This window comes from Plasmodium yoelii, assembly GCF_900002385.2.
Source record: "Plasmodium yoelii strain 17X genome assembly, chromosome: 10".
NCBI classification, from domain to species: domain Eukaryota; phylum Apicomplexa; class Aconoidasida; order Haemosporida; family Plasmodiidae; genus Plasmodium; species Plasmodium yoelii.
Genome location: NC_036182.2, coordinates 358,378 through 384,164, shown reverse-complemented (window position 1 = coordinate 384,164; position 25,787 = coordinate 358,378). Strand labels below are relative to the sequence as shown.

Here is a 25,787-nt window from a genome sequence, read left to right as displayed (position 1 = left end):
CGCTATATCTCTAAATTAAGTTAAAGGAATATGTATTTAAATTGTCTTTATTTTTGTAAATTTTAAAGAGTTGTATTTTTTTATTAATTTTTTTTGCAAAATTATAATTCTCAGCAAGTAGCGAAATATACAAGTTTCTGTTTACACATGTTGTAGCTTTAAATTTAATTTGTTTTATTTTTCGTTGTTCTTTACAATTGATTTTTTTATTTCGTCTATTTCTTCTATAAGTATCAACCTTTTTTATTTTTCATTCCGAATTTATCTTTCTCGTTGCTACTATTCCAGTTTCCATAGTCAATATGATGATTTATTTGTTTATCAATACTATCCCATAAAATTTCTTCACCATTCTTAGGATTGAAAATATGTGTACATTGTTTTTCATCCTTTGCATAAATATTATTACAATTTATTTGTTGTTTCCATTGATATTGTTCGTCAAAAGTTATATCACTATTATTACTATTTACTTCTTTGGCTATCCAATCAGGTATTGTATCATCATTATACGAAAATTCGCTGTTGTCATTTCTATTATTTGTAAATGTGTCCCAACTATCATCTTCAGTTTTTTCAATAAAATTTATGTTCCTTTTATTATCTTGCCCATCTTGAGTATTATTATTATTATTATTGTAGTAGTTTATAAACTCCCAAAATGTGTTATTATTTATTTTATTTTGGTCATCCTTATTTGTACAATCTAAGAAAGCGAAATCATCCATATTAGAGGTGCTAAACCGTTGTGTTTTATTCTTTAAACTATATTCTGTATCATTTATTTTTTTTAGATTTAAATTGTGGAAAATGTTTAATAATTCATTGTTTTTTGTTCTCATATTATCCATAAAATTGGGATTGTTGTCGTTACGCTTGTAGAATGTACAATTAGTTTCGTCTATAACGATGTCATCCTTTATTTTTTGTTTATTTCTTATATTTATGTGCTTATGTTTTTCCGTTTCGATAGCTTGATTGGACTGGGGAAAGGAGTTCAAATTTTCATTTATATAGTCCATATTCAATGGTAATTCATTTTGAAACGTCTCATAACATGATAAATTATCATATATTTTATTAATTTTGTTGCAAATAAAAGTATTTCCATATTTGTTATTTTCATCATCATCATCATTGTTTCTTACTATACTTTTATTATTTATATTATCATTGTCAGTTAATACCATGTCACAATATTGAATCTTTGAAAATTGTTCATTGTTTAAATTTGGAAAGATTGTATGATTATTTTCATGTTCGTTATTTTTTTTGTTATAATTTTCATGGAATATATAATTTTCTGATAAATGTTTTCTAATTTTGTTGGTCTGACTTGTAATATTTTCATTCATCTTTTCATTTTTTTCATTATAAATATTATCATTCTTACTTTTAATTTTATAATCATTATTTTGTGTGTGTACATCCGAATTATTAGTATCAGATAGTTTGGTAAAAGAAACTTTTTTATTTTTTAGGTGTTGTGTATTTAATATATCATAATCTGTTACATTTTTTGGAATATTTGAGAAATATGAATTTGTTTCATTTTGTTTTTCTTCATCATTTTTTCCAAGTATATTGCTAACTAAATCAGGAATAAATATTGATAGAAGTTTTTTTTCATTTGTTGATTTTGGGGGACTGATATTTCTATATACTTTATTTTCTTTTTCACCCCTTTTGAAATTAAAAGGAATATAATGTCTATTATTATAGTTTTTATTATCACTAATATTCCGCTCATTTGTTTTTTCAATTTTTTGAGGTTCATTAAAATTTGTTTTCTCTAAGCTTCGGTATAAGTCCCAATTAAACATACCCCATTGATAGTTATCAGCATTCTTTTTATGTCTAAAATTGTCGAATTTGTCCTTAGTAATTTTGGCATTATCATCATAAATTATGTTTGGTTCTCCTCTAAATGGGATATTATTATTTTCAAATATGTCATATATTTCGCTTTCTTTTTTTTCATTAAAACTATTTAAAGAAAAATCTTTAACATTTTTTGTTTCACTAAAATTGAAGTTATTTGAATATATGTCTAATAGTAAGTTGTGATTAATATCATTACTATTTTTATATATATATTTTTTATTTTGTTGATTTTCTGGTTTTTGTAAATCTGGCCAATTATTATTAAAATTATTTTCTTCATCAGTTGTATCTTCACTATTACTACTACTACTACTTGTAGTCCTTGTAATAATATTACCTTTCGCGATAATTTTTTCATCAAAAATATTGTAATTTTTGTTATTAATACAATATGGATCACTACTTATTCTTCTTACCTCATCATATATTATACGATTCATCGCATTGTTTTTAAAGTTTCGACTATTAATAGTATCGTGTTTTTGTGATAAATTTTTACAAAATGGGGGAAATGAATGCATAGGTGTGTCTTTGTTTAGAAATTTAGTATATATATCATCTCTTATTTTGGGGTTATTAGTAGCATTATTTTTTTGAAAAAAAAAGCTTAAATTATCATAAATTTGAGTATTATTTTCGCTATTTTTGTGGTATTCCTTTTGGTCTATATATCTAATAAATGGGTTGTTACTTTCGAATTTATTATATATATAGGAATCATTTCTGTTTTTTTCTATTTCTTTATTTGTTTTATTTCCCCTTTTTATATTTACTTGATCATTTATGCCCACTTTAAGATAATTTTCTTTTTTATTTTTAATTGATTCTTTATTTTCTAGATTAACTTGACTTTGTGAATATATGGAATAGCATTTTATTTTGCATTCACAAATAGCCTTTCCAGTATATAGAATTTTTTTTTTAATTTTTTTTAAAATGTTTTGTCCATGATTATATAATTCTATATGTTTTATTATTTTAACAATACTAAGACAAATATATTTGCATCTTAAACAATTAAAATATTTATCTTTTTTTAATACGTCTAATTGTTTAACTCGATGATTCTCCTTTATAATATGGCGCTCAAAAATATGAACACATGTGAATACTAGTAGACATATATTGCATTTATAGACAAATATTTTTTCTTTTACTAATTCAATGCAATTATTATTTTTTTTGTTTTCTACATTATCACTACTGGCATTATTTTGATAATATCCTGAATCTGTAAGATCAATATTCATCTTTTTTATCGTGATATAGCTAGCTATGCTATTTATTTGTACCACTATAATATATGTGTTTATAATTTCTATATGTTATGTATATTGTATGAATCATGCACATGTGTAATGATTCGAAATATACTGGCTTTAAAAATATATCTATTATGAAATGGAAAAATATGAAGTAGAAATGAATAAACAACCAAAGAACAAAACGATAACGAGTCAGCAAATGAAAGAAACCCAAAAAAAGTAAAAGGGTGGAAAAAATTGTTATATATATATGTATATAAAATGATGTATCTGTTATATTTAGGAATAAAATAGTTTTTATTAACATGCAAATATATAATTATATAAATATTGATAAAATGAATTTTTTTTAAACAAAGAATTTGTTCAAATATATTTAATTTGTCAAATAGGAAAAAATATATATAATAACAAAAGATAAAAAATGTACTATTTTGAGGATGGTTTTAATTTAATATATATGTGTATATAATGAAAATATTGGACATTTGTTTTTTGTTTCCTTTTTGTTTTTGCTTAGATGTTTATGGAAAGACATACTTACACATATGCACATGTGCTTTTTAAAATCCATATATTAATATAATAAATTAAATAAGACTTTTATAATATTATGGTTATATCAAAACGGCTATTCATATGTGTACGTATTCATAATTTTTATTTGGCAACATAATGTGGTGTCTTATATGTATAATATTTTTCCTATATATAATTTAGACACATTTCTAAATTTATTCAATTGTAAAATATAGAATTTGGAAATTTTTATTTATATTGAAATTTTTTAAGAGATTTTGAAAAAAAAATAAAAAAATACAATAGATTTGTTCGAGAATTAAAATTGGTGTTATTTTAAAATGTGCATGCATATATAAAATTGAAAACAAGTATAAACAAATAATTGAAACTTATAAAAATGGAAATTTATTTACAATTATTAGCTTTATATTTCGGAATAAAACTTAAAATAAAAAAAAGAAATCAAATAAAACTTAGCAAAATTTGAATGTAAAAAAACGCTTACAGAGAATAGTCCATATATATACTATTATATATGAATTTATGTATTTTCGTAAGCATTTCAACAAACCCCCTAAATATACAACGTTTGTTTTATTTGAAAAACAAAATAGAAAATGAATTACTAACTTTTTAACAAGTATATTATAATTTATAGTGTCTGAATTTTATCGTATTTAGCGTTTTTTTTCATTTTATTCTATAAAAATAATTTTCAAAAAAATTTAATTTTTATTTAGTTGATATATGTGGTATGCTTAATAAATATCACTTATTAATTATTTAAAATATTAAAAATTACCAAAAAAAAATAAAGGTAAAAAATAACATATGGATGCACACTACATACATATGTAGGTATATATGTCAAATAAACTGTAGTTATGATATATTAACATATACGTATATATTTAATTTGAAGTAAATGTATCTAAAAATGAATAAATTTAGGTAAAATTGGAACTAAGGTGATAAAAAATAATGTAATTCATATAAAAGGAAACTCGAAGGATTTGGAAAATTTTGAAAAAAAAGACAAAAATTTTAGTAGGCGCATATGCGAATTCTTGTATACAAATATGTAGGTAGAAAGAATCTTCAAACACATCAACGATTAAAATAGTGGTAGGTTGAGAATAGGATTGCGCATGTTGGTACTATTTTAACCAATCTTGGACAAATGCCAATGTAAAATCCTTTCATTCCATTTTTTTTTAAAATTAATTTCGCAACAGAAAAAACATTATAATTATAATTATTAGTTAACTTAAAATAGTTATAATATTTATAGCTGTAAGTATTTGATCCATATTTACTTGCCCCATATTTATAATATATAGATCTATGATTATTATGAGCATAATTACTTACTTTAACATCCCATAAATATCTATTATTATATATATTATTTTGAAAAATACTATAAAAATTGTTTATTTTATGTCTTTGACTAAAATCATAATTCTTAATTTTTTTATAATCAAAATCATTTTTATGTATAATATCAATGCATCTTGCTTGCATATTTGTTTTTATTATATCTAATGGGTGTGTTATAAATGTAGTTATAGTACTACTTAAACATGCACATATAAATGGGTATACAAATTTTTGAATATAATTTTTTCTGTTTTCATATTCTTTATCTTTTTTTTTTATATAATTAACTAAGTATTCATTCATTGACCAATATATAGCTGAAAAGGGGATATCTCTAATAAGTGTTGACGTTATCCCTTTATATAAATTTATTTTAACTCTTTTATTTTTTTTACCTCTAAATATATCAAATATATTTACTTTAAAATTGTTACAGACATTTGCTTGAACATTTGTTCTATATATTTCTAATGGCGATGTGATAATTATGGAAATAAATCTTGAGACAGTTGCACATAAATAATATGGAACACCTTGTTCTTTTAATTCTTCGTATACATAAAAAAATAATGTATTATTTATTACGTATAAATTAGTGGTACTAACAAGTCCTATTTTAAGGGCAAAAAATATGGGAAAATATTAGCATTATGATTGAATATAGGGTAAGATCAAATGTGTATATGCACATAATAAGAAGTAAAATACATTCCAAAGCTTATATGAAGCATGGTTTTACGATAATATATATATATTTATTTATTTATATTTTTTAACTACCTCTATAAACAGCTTGTATTCCATATTTATTATAAATATTTTTAAAAGTTTGATAATAAAAGGAGTTGAATTGTACAAGTTTTTCTTTATTTTTTTTTGTAATTTTGTTTACAATATACTTTTTATCAACATTAGCATTACTATTATATTGTATATAGTTTTTTATAACATCGAGGGGCGTACATATGAGGCTTACAAAAATACCTGAATTAAAAAAAAAACAATCAAACAATTAGTATTGGCATATAAAAAATTAAATATGCTCATATATGTGAATATTTATGCATAAATCCAAAATAAGTAACATTTTTTTGGAATTAAGACAAATAAATATGGTGTTTTATGAAAGTAAACAAAATAATAAGTTTTACAGTTTGTCTTTTTAATTATAAAAATATATAGTTGACAATTTTTGTGTATGTATATATGATTTGTTCTTACTTGAAACTGTGCTACTGTATACTATATTTTGAAAATTAACATTTTTTTTTTCCATTTTTGCATGAGTATTCAGAATATATTATTTCCTAACTATATGTATTATATAATTCTTTTATTTTACATTACATGAATGTAAAAATATTCTAATTTTTTTTTTAATTTTGGCATTTTCTGTTTGCTATTAATCCATATTCCCCAGATTTATTTGTATATGTATATTATATATAATATACAAACGATAAATAAAAATCAAAGTAAATAAGTCCAACAACTATTTTGTTACATACAATTGTGCTTTCCTTCTCTTTTATTTTGTTTATAAATGAATAATAAGCTTATTTAAATGGAGAATGTGACTTGGCGAATAATTTTAACAATCGCCATTAAATGATATATATATCTACATGTGGATATCGAAATTTGAATAAATAATAATGCATATAATATAACTTGATCAAAAAAAGTAATATATCAATATAAAAATATACTTAAAATGTTATGGTATATGTCGCAACTACATAAGTATGGCATAAAAAGTATGAATGTAAGCAGAAATTATTCCATACATAAAATACACTATATAGGCTTAATCAATATTAGTGCCAATAAAAATAAACCAAATTATAATTTAAAATTGCAAATTAAAAACTTTTATATGAAAAAGCATTTATTATATATATATTTATTTATATTATATAAAATAAACAATAAATACGGTTTCAATTTTATGATCAAAATATTGTATAATTATAAACATTGTATTAAAACTACAAAAGAACCTTTATTATAATATGTATAAAAAAAATATTGTTAATACTTTTCATTGTTTATTTGATTTAAATATGCAATATTTTTTGTATTGTAATATTATTTATGCTAGCATAACGTCACATTGTTTAGGCCTTTTATTTTTAAAAGGACATATATATAATATATACAAAATTTATATAAGCTGATTTAAATAAATACAAAAATATAAATGTAACATAACATGTATTATTTTTATATAGAATACATTTTTTTTTAATTGCAAAGACTATTTTTTTAGATTAAAAATATTTATTGTTTACGTTTTTTTAATTTGATCGCGTTTCAGATCCATGGTCCATTGATTTATTAAAAAATTAAACTATAACAATTTTTTAATTTAAAAAAATGATAAAAACGCAAGTATAAATAAAATGTATATATTTTATAATTTTGAACTTTGTTCTGGTACTAGTAACATGTATAAAGGCGTTACAATTCTTCATATTTTCAAAAAGATAAAAAAATTGAAATGAAGTACGTATATATATTTATGTATGGAGTATGTAACATTTATTCGGTTTGATTAAGCGATTATTGTTATATAAATTGAAGAGATCAAAATAAAGAAACATGAAAATTGTATTCCAAAGGATCATACAAAAAAATGTTTATTACTTTAATACTTTTTCATATTTTACTTTTTATATATTTTCATGAAGGATATATAATAGAAAATTGGTCATATTAAATTCACACTGTGAAAGTTAAGATTTGTTTATGTTTATTGTTTTTTCATTTTGTGGTATAAATTTATTACAACATTAAAATAGTGCAAAACAAAAAACAGGGGATTGAACAAATATATATATATATATATACAACTATAGAGAAAATATAAACGGGACAATAATTTATAAAAAAAAATTAAATATAAAAATGCATATTATGCTAAAGAGACATATTAAAGGGATATACAACGTAAAGAATATGTTTTTAAAAAGTAATAACTTTATAAATGTCACAAAAAACTGCAATAATATTTACTTTAATGAACATCCCCCTTTAAATATTGGCACATATTCGAAAAGCCATGGTTTTTTTTTTTTTAATGAATCATTTGTAAATTTATTTACCAAAAAGAAGGATAAAATTATATGTGAAATGAGAAGAGACAGAGGTGGAACTGTCAGGAAGAAATTGAGTAGGGAAAAAAAGAAAACACAGAAAAAACAAAAAAAAGAAAATACTAGAGATATACATAAATAAAAGGGGGGTGAAAATTATGTATAAAATAAAAATATATGTGTTACTAAAAATAAGGAATTCACAGAAAATGTTATACTAAATATAGTGTAACAAAATTGTAGTAATTCTAATATATAGGACGCAAAAAAAAAGAGTTATTTTGTGTCTGTCATTTTTGGGGATATTTTGGCACCATTGAAAAAAAATTAAGAAGACTTTAAATTATTAAATAGGGTGTAATTATTTAAAAAAAATTATAATAAATAATATGATAATAGTATACTATAATACAATACAACATATGTTGTCTAATAATACCTCTGTGCTTTTCATTCATATATCATTATTATTGTTTTTTTTTTGTCGTTTTTTTAGTGTATAGTTTTAACTTTATTTTATTTTTTTTTGTATATCCAAATTTATTCTCTATTTTCATTTTCAACAAATTATGTATTAAATAAACTATTATTTATGTTTAAGAGATATACGGATGTTACAAATATTATTTTGGGTGAAACATTTATACTCCCATCAAATTAGTTTTTTAATGACATATATTTGTATATATATATGTAAGCATTTTTATTAGCATCAAATATACAGTTTATTGGTAAAACATATATTATAATATAAGGATGGAAAAATAATGAAATATGTAGATAAAGGTTACAATTATAGTGAGGAAAAAAGTGATACAATTTGATCATTTTTTTTGAAATGTTTTAAATTCATATATTATTTTATAAAACTGATGAATATTATTTTTTTTAAATATGTTAAAGTATATTCATTGTGCATGATATAAAATAAAATAGTTAGGTATGTGTGTGCAAATGGGGTATAGAGTAAGAATACAAAAAAATGAATTAAATTGAATTAAATTAAGTTTAAAAAAAATTTGAATGGAGCCAAAATTGAAAGCCAACAAAACTTCAAAATTAAAATAGGCAATTGAAAAAAACGTAAATTAAAAAAGTTAGCATGGAATAAATAAATACAAAAAATATGCACATGCATAAAATTGTGAGGAGAGACTTTAATTATTGACAGTTGTTTGCTTTTTGCAATTTGGACAATAGTAAATAATAGTGGACCCTTCATCAGCACTTCGAGTTTGTATATTAACAAAATAAAGAAAATCATGATCACAATCTGTGCATTTTTCATAGGTTATATTATAAGCTCCATTTTCCCCTTCCTTAAATAATTCAACATTTTTATCAAAAGTAGCAATTTTATTTTGCCAATAAGTTTTTTTATTATTATCAAATAAATATTTTTCTCTATACGAATGTAGTTCAATATAATTATTTGTATTATAATTTATATTTTCATTTATATCTAAATCTTCTATTATGTAACCACAATACATACACTTAATAGTATTTTCACATAAAACTGGATTATTATCATCATAATTTATTTTTGACATATTAAATCTTTTTATAAATAAATAATTATAATCATCATAATTAAATATATAACCACAATGTTTGCAAAATTGTTCTTTTTCTTTTTGTATACTTTTAATCATTAATGATTGATGAATAATATCTGCTGAATTTTTTGTTAATCTTTCTATATCAAAATATTTTTTCCCTGTTAATATTTGGCATAGCTCATCATGTTCTATACTTATTTCATTATTATAATGGTCTATAAAATAATTTAACATATCTTCTGTTGTTACATTATCAATATTAAAATTGAAATTTTTATTTTCTTTTATTTTTTTCTCTTTGTTTTTTTCAAATATGGCGTTTTTCTCCTCTTTAATATATTTTTCTCGTGTCTTTTCTTTTTTCTTTGATTTCTCTTCTACCATTTTTTTTTTTTCTTTTTTTTTTTTATCATCCATTTTATTGCTACTATTGTTTCCTTCATATGATGAGGAATTTGAGTTATCAAGATAATCACTTGTTTCTCTCTTTACAATATTGGATTTATCTTTTTTTATTCTTTCCTTTTTATTGCTTTGTTTCGATTCAGATTCAGATTCAAATTTATCATGAGCATATATAAGGGGGGATAAACTGTTGTTCGCTCCTTTCTCAGAATTTTCACTTTCTTCTTCGTATTTATCATTGTAGTTATTTGTATTTTCCTTTGTTTCTTTATTTTGATTTAAATCATCATCAGTTTTATGTTTTTTTTTCATTTTGCTCCTTTTTTCCGTTTCTGAAGTCATTGTGCGTATATACCCATAAAAAAAAAAAAAAATATATATATATATAATGATATATCTTAATTCATAATTACGATATATTTTTATATTGCTGATATGGATATTTATACATGCATATATTTTGATCTTCGTTTAAATGCTATATATATACTATTCTTCCATTCTTCCTAGAAGTTTTTATTTTTTTGAATTCACATGATAACAAGATTTATATATTAATTCAAACTATAAAAGAAAATTTTAACGGTATAGTCATTATATAATATATATATAATTAGCAAACCATATTTTTGATATAAAGCATATAACAATATTAATTATTATATTTTGTTCTTAAATAAAAAAAGATAAAACAACATCAAGCTAATTATAATGGAGCCTTGAATTTTTATTTTATTTTATTTATTATTTTAATTTATTTCTTCTCATTTAATAGGAAGAAAAAAATGTTGTTTACAGAAATAAAAAAAATATTTTTTTTGAAAAGAAAAAGCATATGATTTAGTGTATATATTTGTGTATCATATAATAATATATATCTATGACAAAATGTAAAATTTAGATCATTTAACAATAGAATAATGAAAAATAAAAATGTAATTTTTTAAGATACACATATGGACCTTTTTATAAATATATTGTTTACTAATGATTACTGTTGTAAATTTAAGTTACAATAAAAAAATTATGAGAATTATTATCGCAATTAAATGTATATATATTTTAGTGTGCTGTGATTATAATTTTATTTTATAAATAACTATTTGATATGCAAAATAAATGTAACGAATTCAAAAAAATATATAAATACATATTTTTTTTAGTCTCATTTTATTTGTTCAAATTTTATTCATTTTTATTTTTGGTATTTTTATTATTATTTTTTATTAAATGGTTAATATATCAAAATTGTAACTAAATTTTAATTTGTGAATCAAGGGAAAGTAAAGCAATTGGAAATGTTAAAAAAAAGTAATAGAAGCATAAACATAAGCAAATTAACGTGTTTAAAAATAATACTTATTAATTTTTATATTTGTTTCATTTATTTTGATTTTTTTGAAAATACACTAAGTAAAATTCATGTATATCAAGAAAGAAACCCTTTAACTGCTTAAAATTTGTAAATATATTTCTACCCATATATATTTTACATATTTATGGATATACAAGTATAAGTGTGCACATAAAAGTATATATTTACACAAGTAGCCGAATATACGCATATTAAAAATTTTTTATATTGGCATGTGTATATGGTGATTAAAATATAGTGTTACGCTTTTCACACTCTACATATATTTTTGTTTATGAATATTTCTGTTATTTTTTTTTCACATTATACATTCCACATATAATGCATATTATTACATAAGACTCTTATGTGTATACTCATAGTCCAGTAAAGGAAATAATGTGCTAAGATCTATATAAATTAGGTGTTGCTTCGATATTTTATCATTATTATATTTTTTATATTTTTAAAGCCCATGAATTCCGATATAAATGGCAATATAACTAACTTAGAAAATGTTAATTATAGAATGATCGTTTTAGTTTTAACGTTTTTGTGTGGATTTATACTCGGGTTATGTTTTAAGTACATATGCCAAATAAAAAAAAATGTATCAAAAGTAAGAGATATTTATGAAAGTATCAGTGCATGCAGCAGTGACTGTAAAATGGTTTTTTGTGTTAGAACAGGTAAAACATTTTTTGTTCATTATCATTTTGAGCTTATAAAAAAAAAAATCACCAAATTTTGTGACAATGCTTCTTAAATGCTCATATATATTTTTTGCTCTTCTTTAATACACTACGTTTACTCTATTTTATTTCTAAATTTTTATTTATTCCAATTTACGCTCCCATTTATTCATAATTATTTTTTTTAATCAACTTTTTCTCTTACGTTAGACATAAAAATGAATAAAGGAAAAATAGCTTCTCAATGTTGTCATGCTTGCTTGGGTGTTTATGAGAAAATTCTAAAAAGAAATAACAAACTGAAAGCTAATGAACAATCAAAAAACGTTTTAACCTATTATGATATATGGAAAAAAACTGGCCAAAAAAAAATAGTTCTTAAAATATCAGTAATAAAAAAATTAAAAAATATTTCATTCTATTTTTTATTTTAATGCATAAAAAAATATGTAAATATGTTTAATTTTATAGAGTTTAGAAGAAATGTATGAAATTGAAAAAAAAGCAAAAATGGATGGTCTAATTACTTCGATAATTATCGACGCGGTAAAACGAATGCACATATTTTATCTCATATTAAAGAGGATTCATGTCGTTACCACATATATATACATGAATATTTTGTAAATAAAAAATATAGACAACCATGTAATGCGCACACTCTTTTGTATTCTTTTTTCTTCATAGGGAAGGACACAAATCGAGCCAAATACCGAAACTGTGATTGCTATTGAACCAGGTACTTACACAAAAATAAGCAGGGTAAATTTATTATATTTGTAAATAAATATATTATATACATATATGTTTTTTTACACTTTTGTAGTTCCCGATGAAATAGTCAATAAAATAACAGGACAACTAAAGCTACTCTAGATAATATGATATAATTCACTATGATATTTATACATGAATTGCATTTACTAGTTTAGCTTAAATAAGCGCATAGTCACATTTTTTATTTGCGTTCTATCATTTTGACACATGTATATATATATTCATATATTTTGATTTTTTTTTGGCGAGACCCAATTTTAAAACAAAAAATTTTAACTTATTTTTTTTTAATTATACAAATTAATTATTTAGATATTAAAAAGTAATGATAACTCATAAATGTATTTTTTTTAAATGAGTGGATTACACATATATATGCCTAAGGGCATATATGCATGGATAAAGTGCAACCCCCTTTCGCCTCTTTGACTGCATACTAATTTTTTTAAGAGTCATTTCTATGAATATAATAAATAGGAACCTTATCCTTCTCTAGCAATATTTCGTTAATATGAATTTCTTTTTTTTTCGATTTATCTTTATCAACGCTTTGATTTGTATGTATTTGGTTATTTTCGTTTACTGTTTTATTTGGTAATCGTTTTATTTTCTTAGCTATTAAGATGTATATACTTCCCGCATTTTTGATCAGTTTAAAAGTAATGTTAAATCCATTGTTTTTTAAAATATCCAAAGGAGATCGATTTTCATAGTATCCATATTCCCATGGAATTTTTCTATTGGGATATAAATCGAATCTTTCTAAAATATATCTAATAAATTTATTATAAATAATACCTCTTTCAACTAAAAAAAATTTTCCATCATGTTTCATGACTTCGTGAACTTGTTGTAAACATTCATCAACATGTTCCAATGAGCATAAGGAGAAAGATGAAATTACAGAATCAAAAGTATCAGGTTTAAAATAATTATTTTTTATATCATTATTTATAACATATACAGGATATGGAGGATTTATTTTTTCTATTTTTTTTTTCAACTGTTCACACATTTTTTCACTTTTTTCCACACATACTAATGCATCTATATTTTTTAAAAAATTCAAATTTCTGCCTGTCCCTGCCCCTATTTCTAATACAACTCCTCTAACTTTTCGAAAGTTTTTTTTTTTATATTTGGCAATAGATGTAATTTTTTCAACAAAATCATTTTTTTCATCATAATTTTTTGCTAAATCGTCAAATACTTTTATTCGAAATTTCTCGCTTGGTGCATCTACATTATAATCATTTAAGGGTCTATTTTTTTTGTAAATATAAAAACAACTTAACACTATTCCTCCGCTTGAAACAGTCACACCAAACAATAGCTAAAAAACATAATAAGTAAAATAAATAGAATAAAAGATATTCGTAGGGACATTTAACATGAATAACATAGGATATGAGCAAACGAATTATTTATTAACACAATAATGCATACTTACGCATCTATGTATATATTTATGTAACTGTTATATATACATGCATTTAAAGGAATAATAAACGTATGCACAATTTTATCATATTATTTACCTTTTGAAAGGAGGAAAACGTAAACATAATTTTTTCTTCGTCTACTAGTATTTATGAAGAACTTAAAATCCAAAAAATAAATTACTTGAAAAAATAAATTTAGTAGTGTATCCCCCCAAAAATATATGAACTTTTTCCTTTGCAAATAAAAAGGTTTATTCTCGCCATCGGAAATATGAATTAAATATATATATGTTGTATAATTATTACATATTCACAAGTACAAAAAATAAAGCACTATAAATGCAAGTATATGCATATATGGTTAAATTAAACTTATAATTTGATTATTCAACACTGCATATTTTTTTAAATATTAATTTTCCATATATGTATTTACTTTTTATTCCTATTAAACTCATGTATATTTCCATGAAGGTTGAAAAAAATAGATAAGAAAACGAAAATTACTAAATATACTTTAGAGTGTTTATTCCGTAATAAATGAAAAAATACAAAAATACATACTACTAACCAAAAGTATTTTGAAGAAAGAAAAAAAATATTAAATATAAATATTTGAAAGTGTGAAAAAAAAAAATTTATGAAGATATCATATTAAACAATATTTTGAGAAAGGAAATAATAACATATAGTATAAAAATAAGTAAAATTAAAATAATGATACAAAAAAGTAATAGGCATATATAAAAAATGTGATGAAGGAAAATGTTTAAAAACAACGATGAAAAATGCAAGAATTTGCAAAATGGTATACAAGTAAAGAAAGATTTAATGAAAGATATAACTAATACTATAAAACCCACGAAAAAAAAAAAAAAAAAAAAGAAAAAAAAGAAAAAAATTAATGGTAGTACCAAGGATAACTCCTTTATAAATACGGAAAATGTTTTCCAAGAAAAAAACAAAATAGATGAGCTTAACAATAACTTAAACAAATGTAGTATATCTTCACCGTCTTTTTCAATAGTTAATGAGGATTTATGTTTCTCTAAAAATGGTACAAAAGATAATGAATCGAAAATTTCTTGTGAAAATAATGTAATAGAAAAACTCGATAATGGACAAAATGAAGCCAAAATATATGATAGTATAATGAAAAATACAAATAAAGGTAACAATCGCATAAAAAGAAAACACAATGAAAAAAATAAATCAATACAAAATAATATTATCAATAAGGATATGCTTAAAAGTGTCTTAAATAAATGTATTGAGTTAAAACGTTATATAGTAACATACAAAATGAACATTAAAACTGTTCTAAATCATTTATTTAATGAATATATGTTTTTAAAAAAATATATGATTTGTAATTATAATGTTTATCATAAAATAAAATTTTATCATTGTTGTAATCATTATTTAAAAAAGTTCAATAATGTATTGCTTATATTGCATACTGTTATAGAACAAAATGACGAATATTTAATGTTTGAATTATATGATGAAATAAAGAATAATTTAAGGTTACAATATTACGTTGGAAGAATATTATCAAATAATTTAACATGCATCGCTTATAAAAAAGCTGTATACGTAATCATAACATGCATCTCACGAATTCACACTTTATTAAATTGCATTCTTGTATCCGATCCTTTTAAACACACTATACCACAGATATTAAATTTGATTCGAAACATTTAAAATTGTAGACAATGAATAGCGAAAGTAATATTCGTTTATTCAAGCATTGTAAAATTGTTTTGTTTTTTAAAAAAATTCTACGTTATGGCATATGAAGTTATGAATGTATGTTTATAACGCAGTTTATTGAAACTTTGTATATATATTTTTTATATTTTCCTTTTTTTTGTGGTGTTTGTATCATATCGTTAGCTTTCTTAAGTGCAATGTGTAATAACAAATTTGTAGACTTTTTCTTAAAAAAAACAAACAAAAAATTTATATTCATTTGTTTAAACTTAAAAAAATAATATAAAAGATTTAGGAAATAAAAATAAGTTTGTATTTACTGGTATTTATAAAAAAAAACAAAATATAAATCGATAATTAAATAATTTTACTATATAATATGTTTATATTTGCCCTAATTATTTATTAACTCTATATAGGTATTTTCTTAAATTTATAGCGAATTTGTTAATATTGAAATGTAATTTGAAAGATTATTATAAAAACATTATGAACGTTCAAAAATTGTTATTATTTTTTATATGTGTGCATGTATTTTTTCATTGGCTATATATTTAAAAGTGTAACATGACAAGCTATGATTTATTTTATATTTACATACATATATATATTGATTATTTCGTCTTAAATGATGTTATTATTTGTCTGGAAAGATTTAGTTACATTAAATGTCTTTTAAGTTGTGTAATTTAAGTCATAAATCATGAATTACGAGTAAAACATAATATAAAATGAAAAAAGAGAAAATATTAACTTGAAATAAAAAATGTTAAAATATATAGACTAATCTAATTATTATTCATATAATTTATCATTTTTTTATTACTTCTACCTAGCGACGATTCTCCATTTTTATTCGAAAACATAAAAAGTATAATTGCATATATTTTAATAAATTTATTTTAAAACATATATTCACATATCTTTACTTTTTATAAATATGTGCAGGTATAATTCACGCTAAGGATAAAAAGGTTTGTATTATATGAATTTCAACTGGCAAATTTAAATATACAACAAAATTCTCTATATAAATTATTTTATAGGCAAACAGAAAATGGGAAAGGTGCGTTAGTGACGCTTTTGACAAAGCATTTTATAATTTAAAATCCTCAAGTACCGAAAAAAGACAGAACGAAAAAGAAAATACAAATGAAAATATTCATAAAGCTATAGAAGGTAATATAAGTAACATTAAATGGAGTTCTGATAACATATCAGAAACAATATCAAGTGAATTGTCTTCATATATATCTGATAGTTCACACAAGTTTAACATATTTAATAAAAAAAAAGACAACATTGTATATGACAAATATTATAAAAAGGAATCATTTCATACAAGCAGTTTGGAAGATAATTCAGAAGAAGAAAATCGTGAAGATAGCTTAAATGATGTAGATAAGCAGATAAATTTTGTTAATAAACTAATTGAGTATTGCAAAAAAATAAAAGTTGACAATTCGGAGAATCAACAGTTTCCAATTCGCTCAGGAAACAATCAAGTAATTAAAAAAATAAATAGATAATCAAATAATAAATAAATAAAAATAAATCATTTCGAAATATCAACAAAAATAATAAGCAGAAATTATACTATGAGTATGTTTATTGTAAAATTTATATATTTTATATATATTAAAATTTACATTTTTATTCATGTAAAAAATGCTAAAGCATTAATTTTTCATATTATAAAAGGCAATAAATACTTCAGTGAATGCATATATATTGCTAAATAAAATTACATGGTTTAAAAAATATAAAAGTTTATGGTATTATACACCGATTAGTCAGTCTTCCACATATCACAAAGTTTATATTTATATGAATATACAAATGAAATGTAAACGACTTCAATTTGTTTTTACTTTACAGAATTTCAAGTCAAAAAGAAGTACCAATAAAGCGAGATATATTAGAAAAATTGAAAATTCAAGTTACAATATAACAAAGATACCAAAAGGAAAATTTGATGAAAATGTAAATAAAGCGATTTCAGATGTAGGATTAAAGAAGTTAACAAAAAAAGATATAATAAGTAAACGCCAAAATATAGAACCACTGTTGAGTGTATTAAATTATGAAAAAGTTGTAAAAAAATCCCAAAATGGTTATGGTGATAATAATAATTATAGACGCGATAACTTTAATAAAGATATTATTTATATAGGGGAAAAGGAAAAACAAAGTGTTGATACTGGTTTAATTTGTAATACAAGGAAAGAAACAATTTGGATTCCGTATAATAATCAGAATAGTTCTATATATAATAATAAGAAAATTTTAAAAAAATGTGCTTCGAAATTTTGTAATAAAGATAAAGTTGGTAACTTTAAACAACATGCTACACCTGTGCAACATTCTTCAAATGGTAATATATATTCAAAGAAATTAGGCATTATAAAAGGGTGTGTTAAAATTGGAATTTTGAATAAAATGGAGCCCAAAGTTAAAAAGTTAAATTCACAGAAAAACCACGAAATATTTTTAGAACGGAATGATAAAACATGTATTAAAAATATGCTAAACAATAAAAAATGTGATAATATAGGTCATAACGAACCAGTATCACATGGATTAAAAAATAAAGAGAATAAAATTCAATATGATAAAATAAAAAAAGGTGACTCTAGTTTAGATATATCTTCAATAAAAAAAGAAAAAGAATATATTAAAAAGGGTAATAAATGGAAACTTGATATTTTTAATTCTTTAGAAAACGTGTCCAATATAAAAAACTTTGTAAAAAGACCTTTTTTGAAAAGTTATAAAATATTGTTTAGAGGAAGTAAATACCGAAAAAAATATAATCATATATTAAGGAATATTAAAAAAGGAAAATATCATCATAACAATAATCTAGGGAAAAATGTAACATGCTGGAGTAAATTAGAAAAAAAAATATTAAAAATAACCAAAATGGAAATGGATAAATACAAAGTAAAATTAAATGATAAAAGAAAAGAAAAAAAATTCAAGAATAAGAGTCAAACTTATAAACATGAAAGAGTAAAAAAGAGGATTTATAGTAGTAGTCCAAAAAAAGAAATTATAAAAAAGGGGAAATCGGAAGAAATTAGAAGTAAAAAGCATATAAATAGTGTGAAACATAAACGAAACAGTGAAAAGACATCAAAAAATATTAGTTCTGAATCAAATAATAATTCCAGTATTATAATTATGAAAAAATCGAAAAGCTTAAAACTGGAAAAAACAGATAAACGCTCAAGCAATTACAAAGATGAAAATATTAATTATGATGGAATAAAAACAATTGGAAGTGAAGAATTTCACATAAATCGAAGTAAAAATTATATTATAAATCATAGTAAAGATAAAAAAAAACAGGAAAAAAGAAAAATTAAAAGAGCAATTTCAACATTTTTTAAATATTCATCAGAATATATAAATTCTCGAAAAAGGGGAGTTTCGCTACAAAGTTTAGATGATTCTAATGAATTGAACAAAAAAGGTTCGAGATATAGTGAAGCAGGAGATAAAGAAATATATGAAACATATATAGACAAACTAGATAAGAAATTATCCAAAACTGCATATAGCCTAACAAATATTGAAAATGATAACAATTTAAAAGATAACAGTTTAAACGATAACAATTTAAACGATAACTTGGAACAAAAGCCATATTCAGAAGGAAACATTAAAGAAATTTACTATAAATATACAAAAAAAAACAATTCTACAGATTTTCAATTCGAAAATATGGGAAGGAAAAGTATAAAAAATAATTATGGGGACAAAGGAAAGTCTTTCGATATACGTTATTATAATGATCAAACCGAAAAGGATAACAAATTGATTACAGATGAAATATATAATTATTACTATAAGGATAGAGGAAATGAAAAGAAAAACAAAATTTCATACAACACACATAACGAGAGAAGCAATTATGAAAACAAATATGCACTCATGAATCTAGATGAACAAAAAAATGAGCATATAAATGAAGAATATGGTAATTTTAACAATGATAATACATTATATCAGGGATATTACAAATATTATGAAAATTTAGATGACAATGATTTAAACTATTATAGTGAATGGGACGATTATAATTATACTAATCCAAGTAAAGAATATTCTGCAGAAATGAAAAAATTAAATAAATTATATTATATATATAATGAAGAATCTTATTCAAAAGAAAACAATGCACAAATAGATAATATTCCAGAGAATAATACAAATGATTATAAAGATTCTACCTACTTGGATTACATGAATAATCTAGAAAATTTAAAAAAGGATGAAAATAATACATTTTTGTCTGAGTTGTTAATGCAAAGCAATGCTACATATAATGAAAAACTGGCAATGATACTAAATTTGAGCAAGGACAAACATCTATATAGAAGAATTAAAAAACTATTAGAAAAGAAAAATTATGATAATGATATAAAAAATATATTAATTTATTTTTTAAAATGTATAAAGAGTGGTATATATTTACCAAAAGATGATGATAAAAAAAGGTTAACGAATGTTAAAAAGAAAAATTTTGGAAAGACAGAAAGTAGGAAAAGAAGACATATTGAATTAAAGGAAAACGATACAGAAACAAAAAGCGTGAGCTTAAGTGATAGTATACAAGGTAATAAAAATATATGTTTAAAAAAAATGTACATAGAAAACGCACCTAACAGTTTACCATTAACTATGTTAATTATACAAAATTTTGAAAAAAAAAAAAAGAAAAATGATAAAGATATAAAAGTAAAATATAAAGTTGAATTAACTGGAATGAAAAACAAAAAGAAATTTAGCAAACTTGTTGAGGATGAAAAATGTCTATTTTCAAGGATTGATAAAATATACAGTTTTTGCAGATTAGATGAAAAATATAAATGTGATGAAATATACAATACGAATATTGTGAATAGATTTATTCCATTTCCAAATCTAAAAAACGATTTGATAAAAAAATATAATATTTCCAAATTGGTAAAGTTTAAAGAAAATACAATGGAAAAAGAGAAAATAAATGATGTTAAGCATAGTTTTTTACATATTAATAAAGTATTTAATAATAACAAAAATGTTAAAAATCATATATATAAGCCAAATTTTTATTCAAAAATTGACAATAAATTTAAAGAAATAAGCAAGTTAGAATATACAAACAATCATACACTCGAAAGCACAATATCTCATGTACCTAAATGTAACACAAATAGCAAACTATTTGATGAAAAGACAAATAATAACCAATTTGTAAAAGAAAAAATCTTGGCTTTGCAAAAGAAAGAGAAAAGCTTTTTTCTGAATAAAAATAAAATTCATCCATTAAAATTTTATAAAAGTAAAGGTTTAGCTTTATTTAATAAAAAAGTAGAAGGAAGTATAAAAAGTATTGTTATGTCTAACTCGTTTCTATCGAAAGATAAAATGATATCAGACATAGAAAATAAAAGTACCCAATTGAATAATTCTTTAGAAAAACAAATAAGCTTATATGTTTCCAAAAATAATGTATCAACAAATAGTAATGCTAAAAATGGGGGAATAAGCAATGAACACCTTGAAACGGAAAGGAAAAATGCAATTATTAAGCTCAGTAGTATAAAAAGTGATATTATTAGGAAAAAAACACATCAAAAAAATATTTATGATATTATGAAAGAAAAATTTTCTGCAAAAAGTTGTATAAATTTATGGAAAATTGAAGGAGGGAAAATAATGTATAGGGAGAATAAAATTGATCAAAAAAGTAAATTATTTAGTGGGGGTGAATCGAGAATAAAAAATAAAAACCATGAAGAGATAAGGATAAAAAATATGAGTGGAAATATAAAACCGTTTTATAAGGAAAAATATAAGAGCCGTAATATATCTGACATAAATGTGATAGGAATGAAAAATGGAAAGTCATATATAAAAATTAATTCTTTCATAAATAAGAATAGTATGGTAAATTATTACAATGAATATAATAGCAATGAAGAGAAAGAAGGCAACAAAAATATGGGCAAGTTTACAAAGGTTCTTGATGGAAACAATTATGATAAGAAGGAATTGTTTAATACAAAAATAGAGAGTAATCAAAATAGGACTTTTGACAATGAAAATGATAAAATATTGTTTGTAACAGAAGAAAGTGATTCGATAAATGAAGACAGGTATTACAACAAATTGAAATATTCAAACACCAATAAAAATATTAACAAACTTGAGGAAAAGGAAAGAAAATTTTTACATCATGATGAAGATAACAACATTTTAAAGGACAAAATAGATTTTATCCGTAATGAAAAAATAGAAAAAACAAAGAATATATCGTCAAACTACATAAACAGTGAATTAGTACATAATAACAAAAATAAAAATGATATGAATCGAAAGCTTAGTGTAAAGAATGATCTATTATTTTATAAAAACAGCTATAATAGCATGGGTAGAGAGATTAGAATCGGGAATAGAAACAATAGCAGTACCAATGTAGACAGTTACAAAATGAAAGAAAACCAAAGAATTTATAGTGATAAGGAAATGTATCCATTCTTTTCATCAAGCTTGATAAATCAAATTTACGAAAATTCAAAAGATAACATAAAAGAAAATAAAATATTTAAAAATAATTCTGGTAATTTTCTTCAATTAAATAAATTTCCTGATAAAGTAAATAAATCTTTCAAGGAAATTCCAAAATGGGGAAATAAAATGGTATATAAATATAAGACGAATAAAGGAAATAGCTACTACTTTTTAAATGGAAATAAAAAAAATATATACAAGACATATATAAATTCTGATTTATCCCTTCCATTAAGTAATCTTGACGGAAGAAAAAGTGAACAAAATAAAAATGTAAATATATTTCACAAAAAAGATGGTAATTTTTTAGTACAAAGAAGAAAGTATCAAAGGGAAGGAGCTAATAATATTGTTACATTTGCAAAAGAGAAAAAAGGGAAAAGTGATGTCTCTAATATTTTATCAACAAATAAATTGTTAAATATTCATAAGAAAAATAGTGAAAATATAGATTCTAGTGACTATGAAAAAATTGAAAAAAGAGTAAGAAGCATTATTAATACACCCTCCAAAAGATATATACATAGAGAATTTTTGTCAGATTCTTTTGAAACAAATTCATTTCGTAAAAAAAATAAAAGTTCAGAAACAATTCAATTTATTAAGCCTAAAAGGGATAGAACCATTCGTAATAGAAATAACAGTGATCATATGGGGATAAGTTATGATGATAAATTTATCGAAAAAAATAATATAAACAGATATTCTGAAAAATCAAAATTTAAAAACTCGAATTTAATAAAAAAAAAATCAAATTATGTTGACATAAGATCGATAGAATGCTCTAAGAGCACACTTGAATACTTCGTCGAAAAAGATTACCTTAAAAAAATGACTACCAGTATAATATCTGATAGTTATGAAATAAAGGACAAAACCAAAAAATATAAAAAAAATAAAACAATCCCGAAAAAAAAAAATGAAAAAAAAATTGAAAAAAAAAAAGAAAAAAAGAAAGAAAACAAAAAAGAAAAAAAGAAAGAAAAAAAGGACATTTTAATTTATCCACAAATATATAAATCATATGTAAAAGAAAAAATCAACAAAAACGAAGAAATAAAAGAAAAGAAAAATGAGGATAAATTTGAGAACCGTGACAAAAATATACACACAGAAATGAGTAAAAAATTATTAATTTCAGGCACAAATGAAGAAATAAAAAAAAAAGGTAAACATAATAAGAACAAAGAAAATAAAAACCAAAAAAGACACCAAAGTTATAAAACCGATACCAAATCAAGTTCAGACAATTATAATTTAAATGAAATAAAACGTAGAACCAATGCAAAAGGTATATATGGTAAAAAACGGAAAACATTTCAAAGCTCAATTAATTTAAGAAGTAATAGTTTTATAGAAAAATTAAAAAGACACATTAATGTAAAGCGTAAGCTCAATTTAACTAGCAATAATATAATAAAATATTTTTCAAGTGATTTAGATAATCTACGAGATATAGAAGAAAGTGTTACAGAAAATAGTTCACAAAGTATAACCAGCGACGAAAGTGATATTGAAAAAGAAATAATAAATTCTGACGCAAAAATGGATGAAAGTGAAGAGATCAAATCTTTTAGCGAAGTGTCAGACAATTTGTTAACTATTAAATTAAATATTATAACAATATTCTTAGAAGGATTTCATATAAGAAAAAACAGTCTAAAAAAAAAATATAATATAAAAGTAACTATTTATTCTTCTAATGATATTAAAACCCTTGATAATGATTATATAACGCAGGAAGTATTTCCATGTTATTTGACTTCGCACCCAAATGGCATTGGTTTAAGTTCTGATGTATTCAAAAAAATTGATGTAAGATTTTTCTTTATTTTTTTGCATATGAAGGATATAGATAAAAAGAAATGAAAAAATGTGCTCTTATAGCGTAAGGAATATTTAATCGATTTATATTTTGTTCACTAAATTTGTTATTTTACTTTTTTTTTCTAGGTATCATGTAGAGAAGGCTTATGTGGATTTTTTAAAGTAGTAGTATCCTGCTACCGAGATAAGAGTTTCTTAAAAATGGAATTATTTCGAATTTATAGCCAAATATTTAAATCGGTATTACTACATATATTTAAAGAAATATTATATATGATCCATTTTTACAGATTTTAATATATGCCATGATCCTATTAGTTTTAGTTCAATATATATAATGCTTATAAAATATTTTTTTATAATTTATAAAATGTTATTTTTCTCTTTTTTCCACACCTTTTATAGCCCGTTGAATTAAAGCGCTACAACCTAAGCAGAAACAAAAAATATGCATTAGAAACAAGCAGTTATAATGACGATTCGTATGAAATTAATGGTATTATACACACATATATATATAAACTGTTCATGTATAAAATAATAATAAATTATGCAAAAATAGAAAAGATGAAAACAATTTGGTCATAATTAGTTGTAAATTGCATTGCGCTTACGAATGTGTAATATATATTTAAAAAAAAAAAAAAGTAATTTTCCAAATAAATTATATAACATCATTTATAGGGGAAATAATAATTGGCACATTGTTATAGAGAGTTAATGAAATTCATAATACAATATATGTATTATAATTCAGGATTTGTTTCACTTTATATCAGGTATAGTACACTACATATGTTAAGCTATGGTATACCATAAAAAAACACTCGTTGTTTTTTCTCTCTTTTTTTCGTTTATGTTTTTTAATATTTTTCGAGAAAATAGAAAAACTTTAAAATTCGTTATGAGCGCATTATGAGAATATAAAATTATTTTTCAAAATATTCATACGCAATTCAATTTTGATTTGTTTCCGTCTTATACTATCCCACTATAACATGCCATTTTTGTTAAAACATTTATTGTCATGTAATTTGCTGCTATGATTGCTAGTATTATTCTACTATTATTATAGCTATAATTGTTAACATATTTTAAATAAATATACATATATATATGCATTTATTTTCTGTTTTTAAAAAATATATAATGTGTACATAATAACACTGCTACTTTTACTATGAACTAAAACATAGGATAATATAAAGCGATATGGAATATATTAATTATATAAATATTTATGTTTATTTATTTACTGACACTTGCTATTTATTTCTAGCTTATTATGCAGCGCATTCTTTTATG

The 25,787-nt window shown here is 22.2% G+C and overlaps 8 protein-coding genes across 8 annotated transcripts; 4 read left to right on the top strand and 4 right to left on the bottom strand.

The window, feature by feature from the left end:
• Positions 1-233: 233 nt before the first annotated feature.
• Positions 234-3,134, bottom strand: PY17X_1006600 (conserved Plasmodium protein, unknown function; the record flags this gene model as incomplete). The annotated part of the gene is made up of 1 exon (XM_726305.2): positions 234-3,134. One exon carries the CDS (start codon positions 3,132-3,134, stop codon positions 234-236), a length of 2,901 nt encoding a protein of 966 aa, XP_731398.2.
• A 1,644-nt stretch (positions 3,135-4,778) lies between these two features.
• On the bottom strand, positions 4,779-6,327 carry PY17X_1006500 (mitochondrial carrier protein, putative; the record flags this gene model as incomplete). Its single annotated transcript, XM_022956175.1, has 3 exons — positions 4,779-5,662; positions 5,832-6,035; positions 6,273-6,327. 3 exons carry the CDS (start codon positions 6,325-6,327, stop codon positions 4,779-4,781), a joined length of 1,143 nt encoding a protein of 380 aa, XP_022813255.1.
• A 1,631-nt stretch (positions 6,328-7,958) lies between these two features.
• On the top strand, positions 7,959-8,288 carry PY17X_1006400 (conserved Plasmodium protein, unknown function; the record flags this gene model as incomplete). Its single annotated transcript, XM_721023.2, has 1 exon — positions 7,959-8,288. One exon carries the CDS (start codon positions 7,959-7,961, stop codon positions 8,286-8,288), a length of 330 nt encoding a protein of 109 aa, XP_726116.2.
• A 1,015-nt stretch (positions 8,289-9,303) lies between these two features.
• Positions 9,304-10,425, bottom strand: PY17X_1006300 (transcription factor, putative; the record flags this gene model as incomplete). The annotated part of the gene is made up of 1 exon (XM_721094.2): positions 9,304-10,425. The coding sequence occupies one exon, from the start codon at positions 10,423-10,425 to the stop codon at positions 9,304-9,306; it is 1,122 nt and encodes a 373-aa protein (XP_726187.2).
• A 1,517-nt stretch (positions 10,426-11,942) lies between these two features.
• PY17X_1006200 (peptidyl-tRNA hydrolase 2, putative) lies at positions 11,943-13,035 on the top strand (the record flags this gene model as incomplete). Its single annotated transcript, XM_022956174.1, has 5 exons — positions 11,943-12,156; positions 12,370-12,548; positions 12,631-12,705; positions 12,847-12,898; positions 12,986-13,035. The coding sequence occupies 5 exons, from the start codon at positions 11,943-11,945 to the stop codon at positions 13,033-13,035; spliced, it is 570 nt and encodes a 189-aa protein (XP_022813254.1).
• Positions 13,036-13,381: 346 nt separating this feature from the next.
• On the bottom strand, positions 13,382-14,501 carry PY17X_1006100 (methyltransferase, putative; the record flags this gene model as incomplete). Its single annotated transcript, XM_721096.1, has 2 exons — positions 13,382-14,269; positions 14,475-14,501. 2 exons carry the CDS (start codon positions 14,499-14,501, stop codon positions 13,382-13,384), a joined length of 915 nt encoding a protein of 304 aa, XP_726189.1.
• Positions 14,502-15,143: 642 nt separating this feature from the next.
• PY17X_1006000 (conserved Plasmodium protein, unknown function) lies at positions 15,144-16,085 on the top strand (the record flags this gene model as incomplete). Its single annotated transcript, XM_721097.3, has 1 exon — positions 15,144-16,085. The coding sequence occupies one exon, from the start codon at positions 15,144-15,146 to the stop codon at positions 16,083-16,085; it is 942 nt and encodes a 313-aa protein (XP_726190.3).
• Positions 16,086-16,797: 712 nt separating this feature from the next.
• PY17X_1005900 (conserved Plasmodium protein, unknown function) lies at positions 16,798-25,195 on the top strand (the record flags this gene model as incomplete). Its single annotated transcript, XM_022956171.1, has 8 exons — positions 16,798-16,808; positions 16,931-16,965; positions 17,043-17,068; positions 17,141-17,599; positions 17,973-24,470; positions 24,609-24,722; positions 24,888-24,978; positions 25,167-25,195. 8 exons carry the CDS (start codon positions 16,798-16,800, stop codon positions 25,193-25,195), a joined length of 7,263 nt encoding a protein of 2,420 aa, XP_022813253.1.
• Between the last annotated feature and the right edge of the window lie 592 nt (positions 25,196-25,787).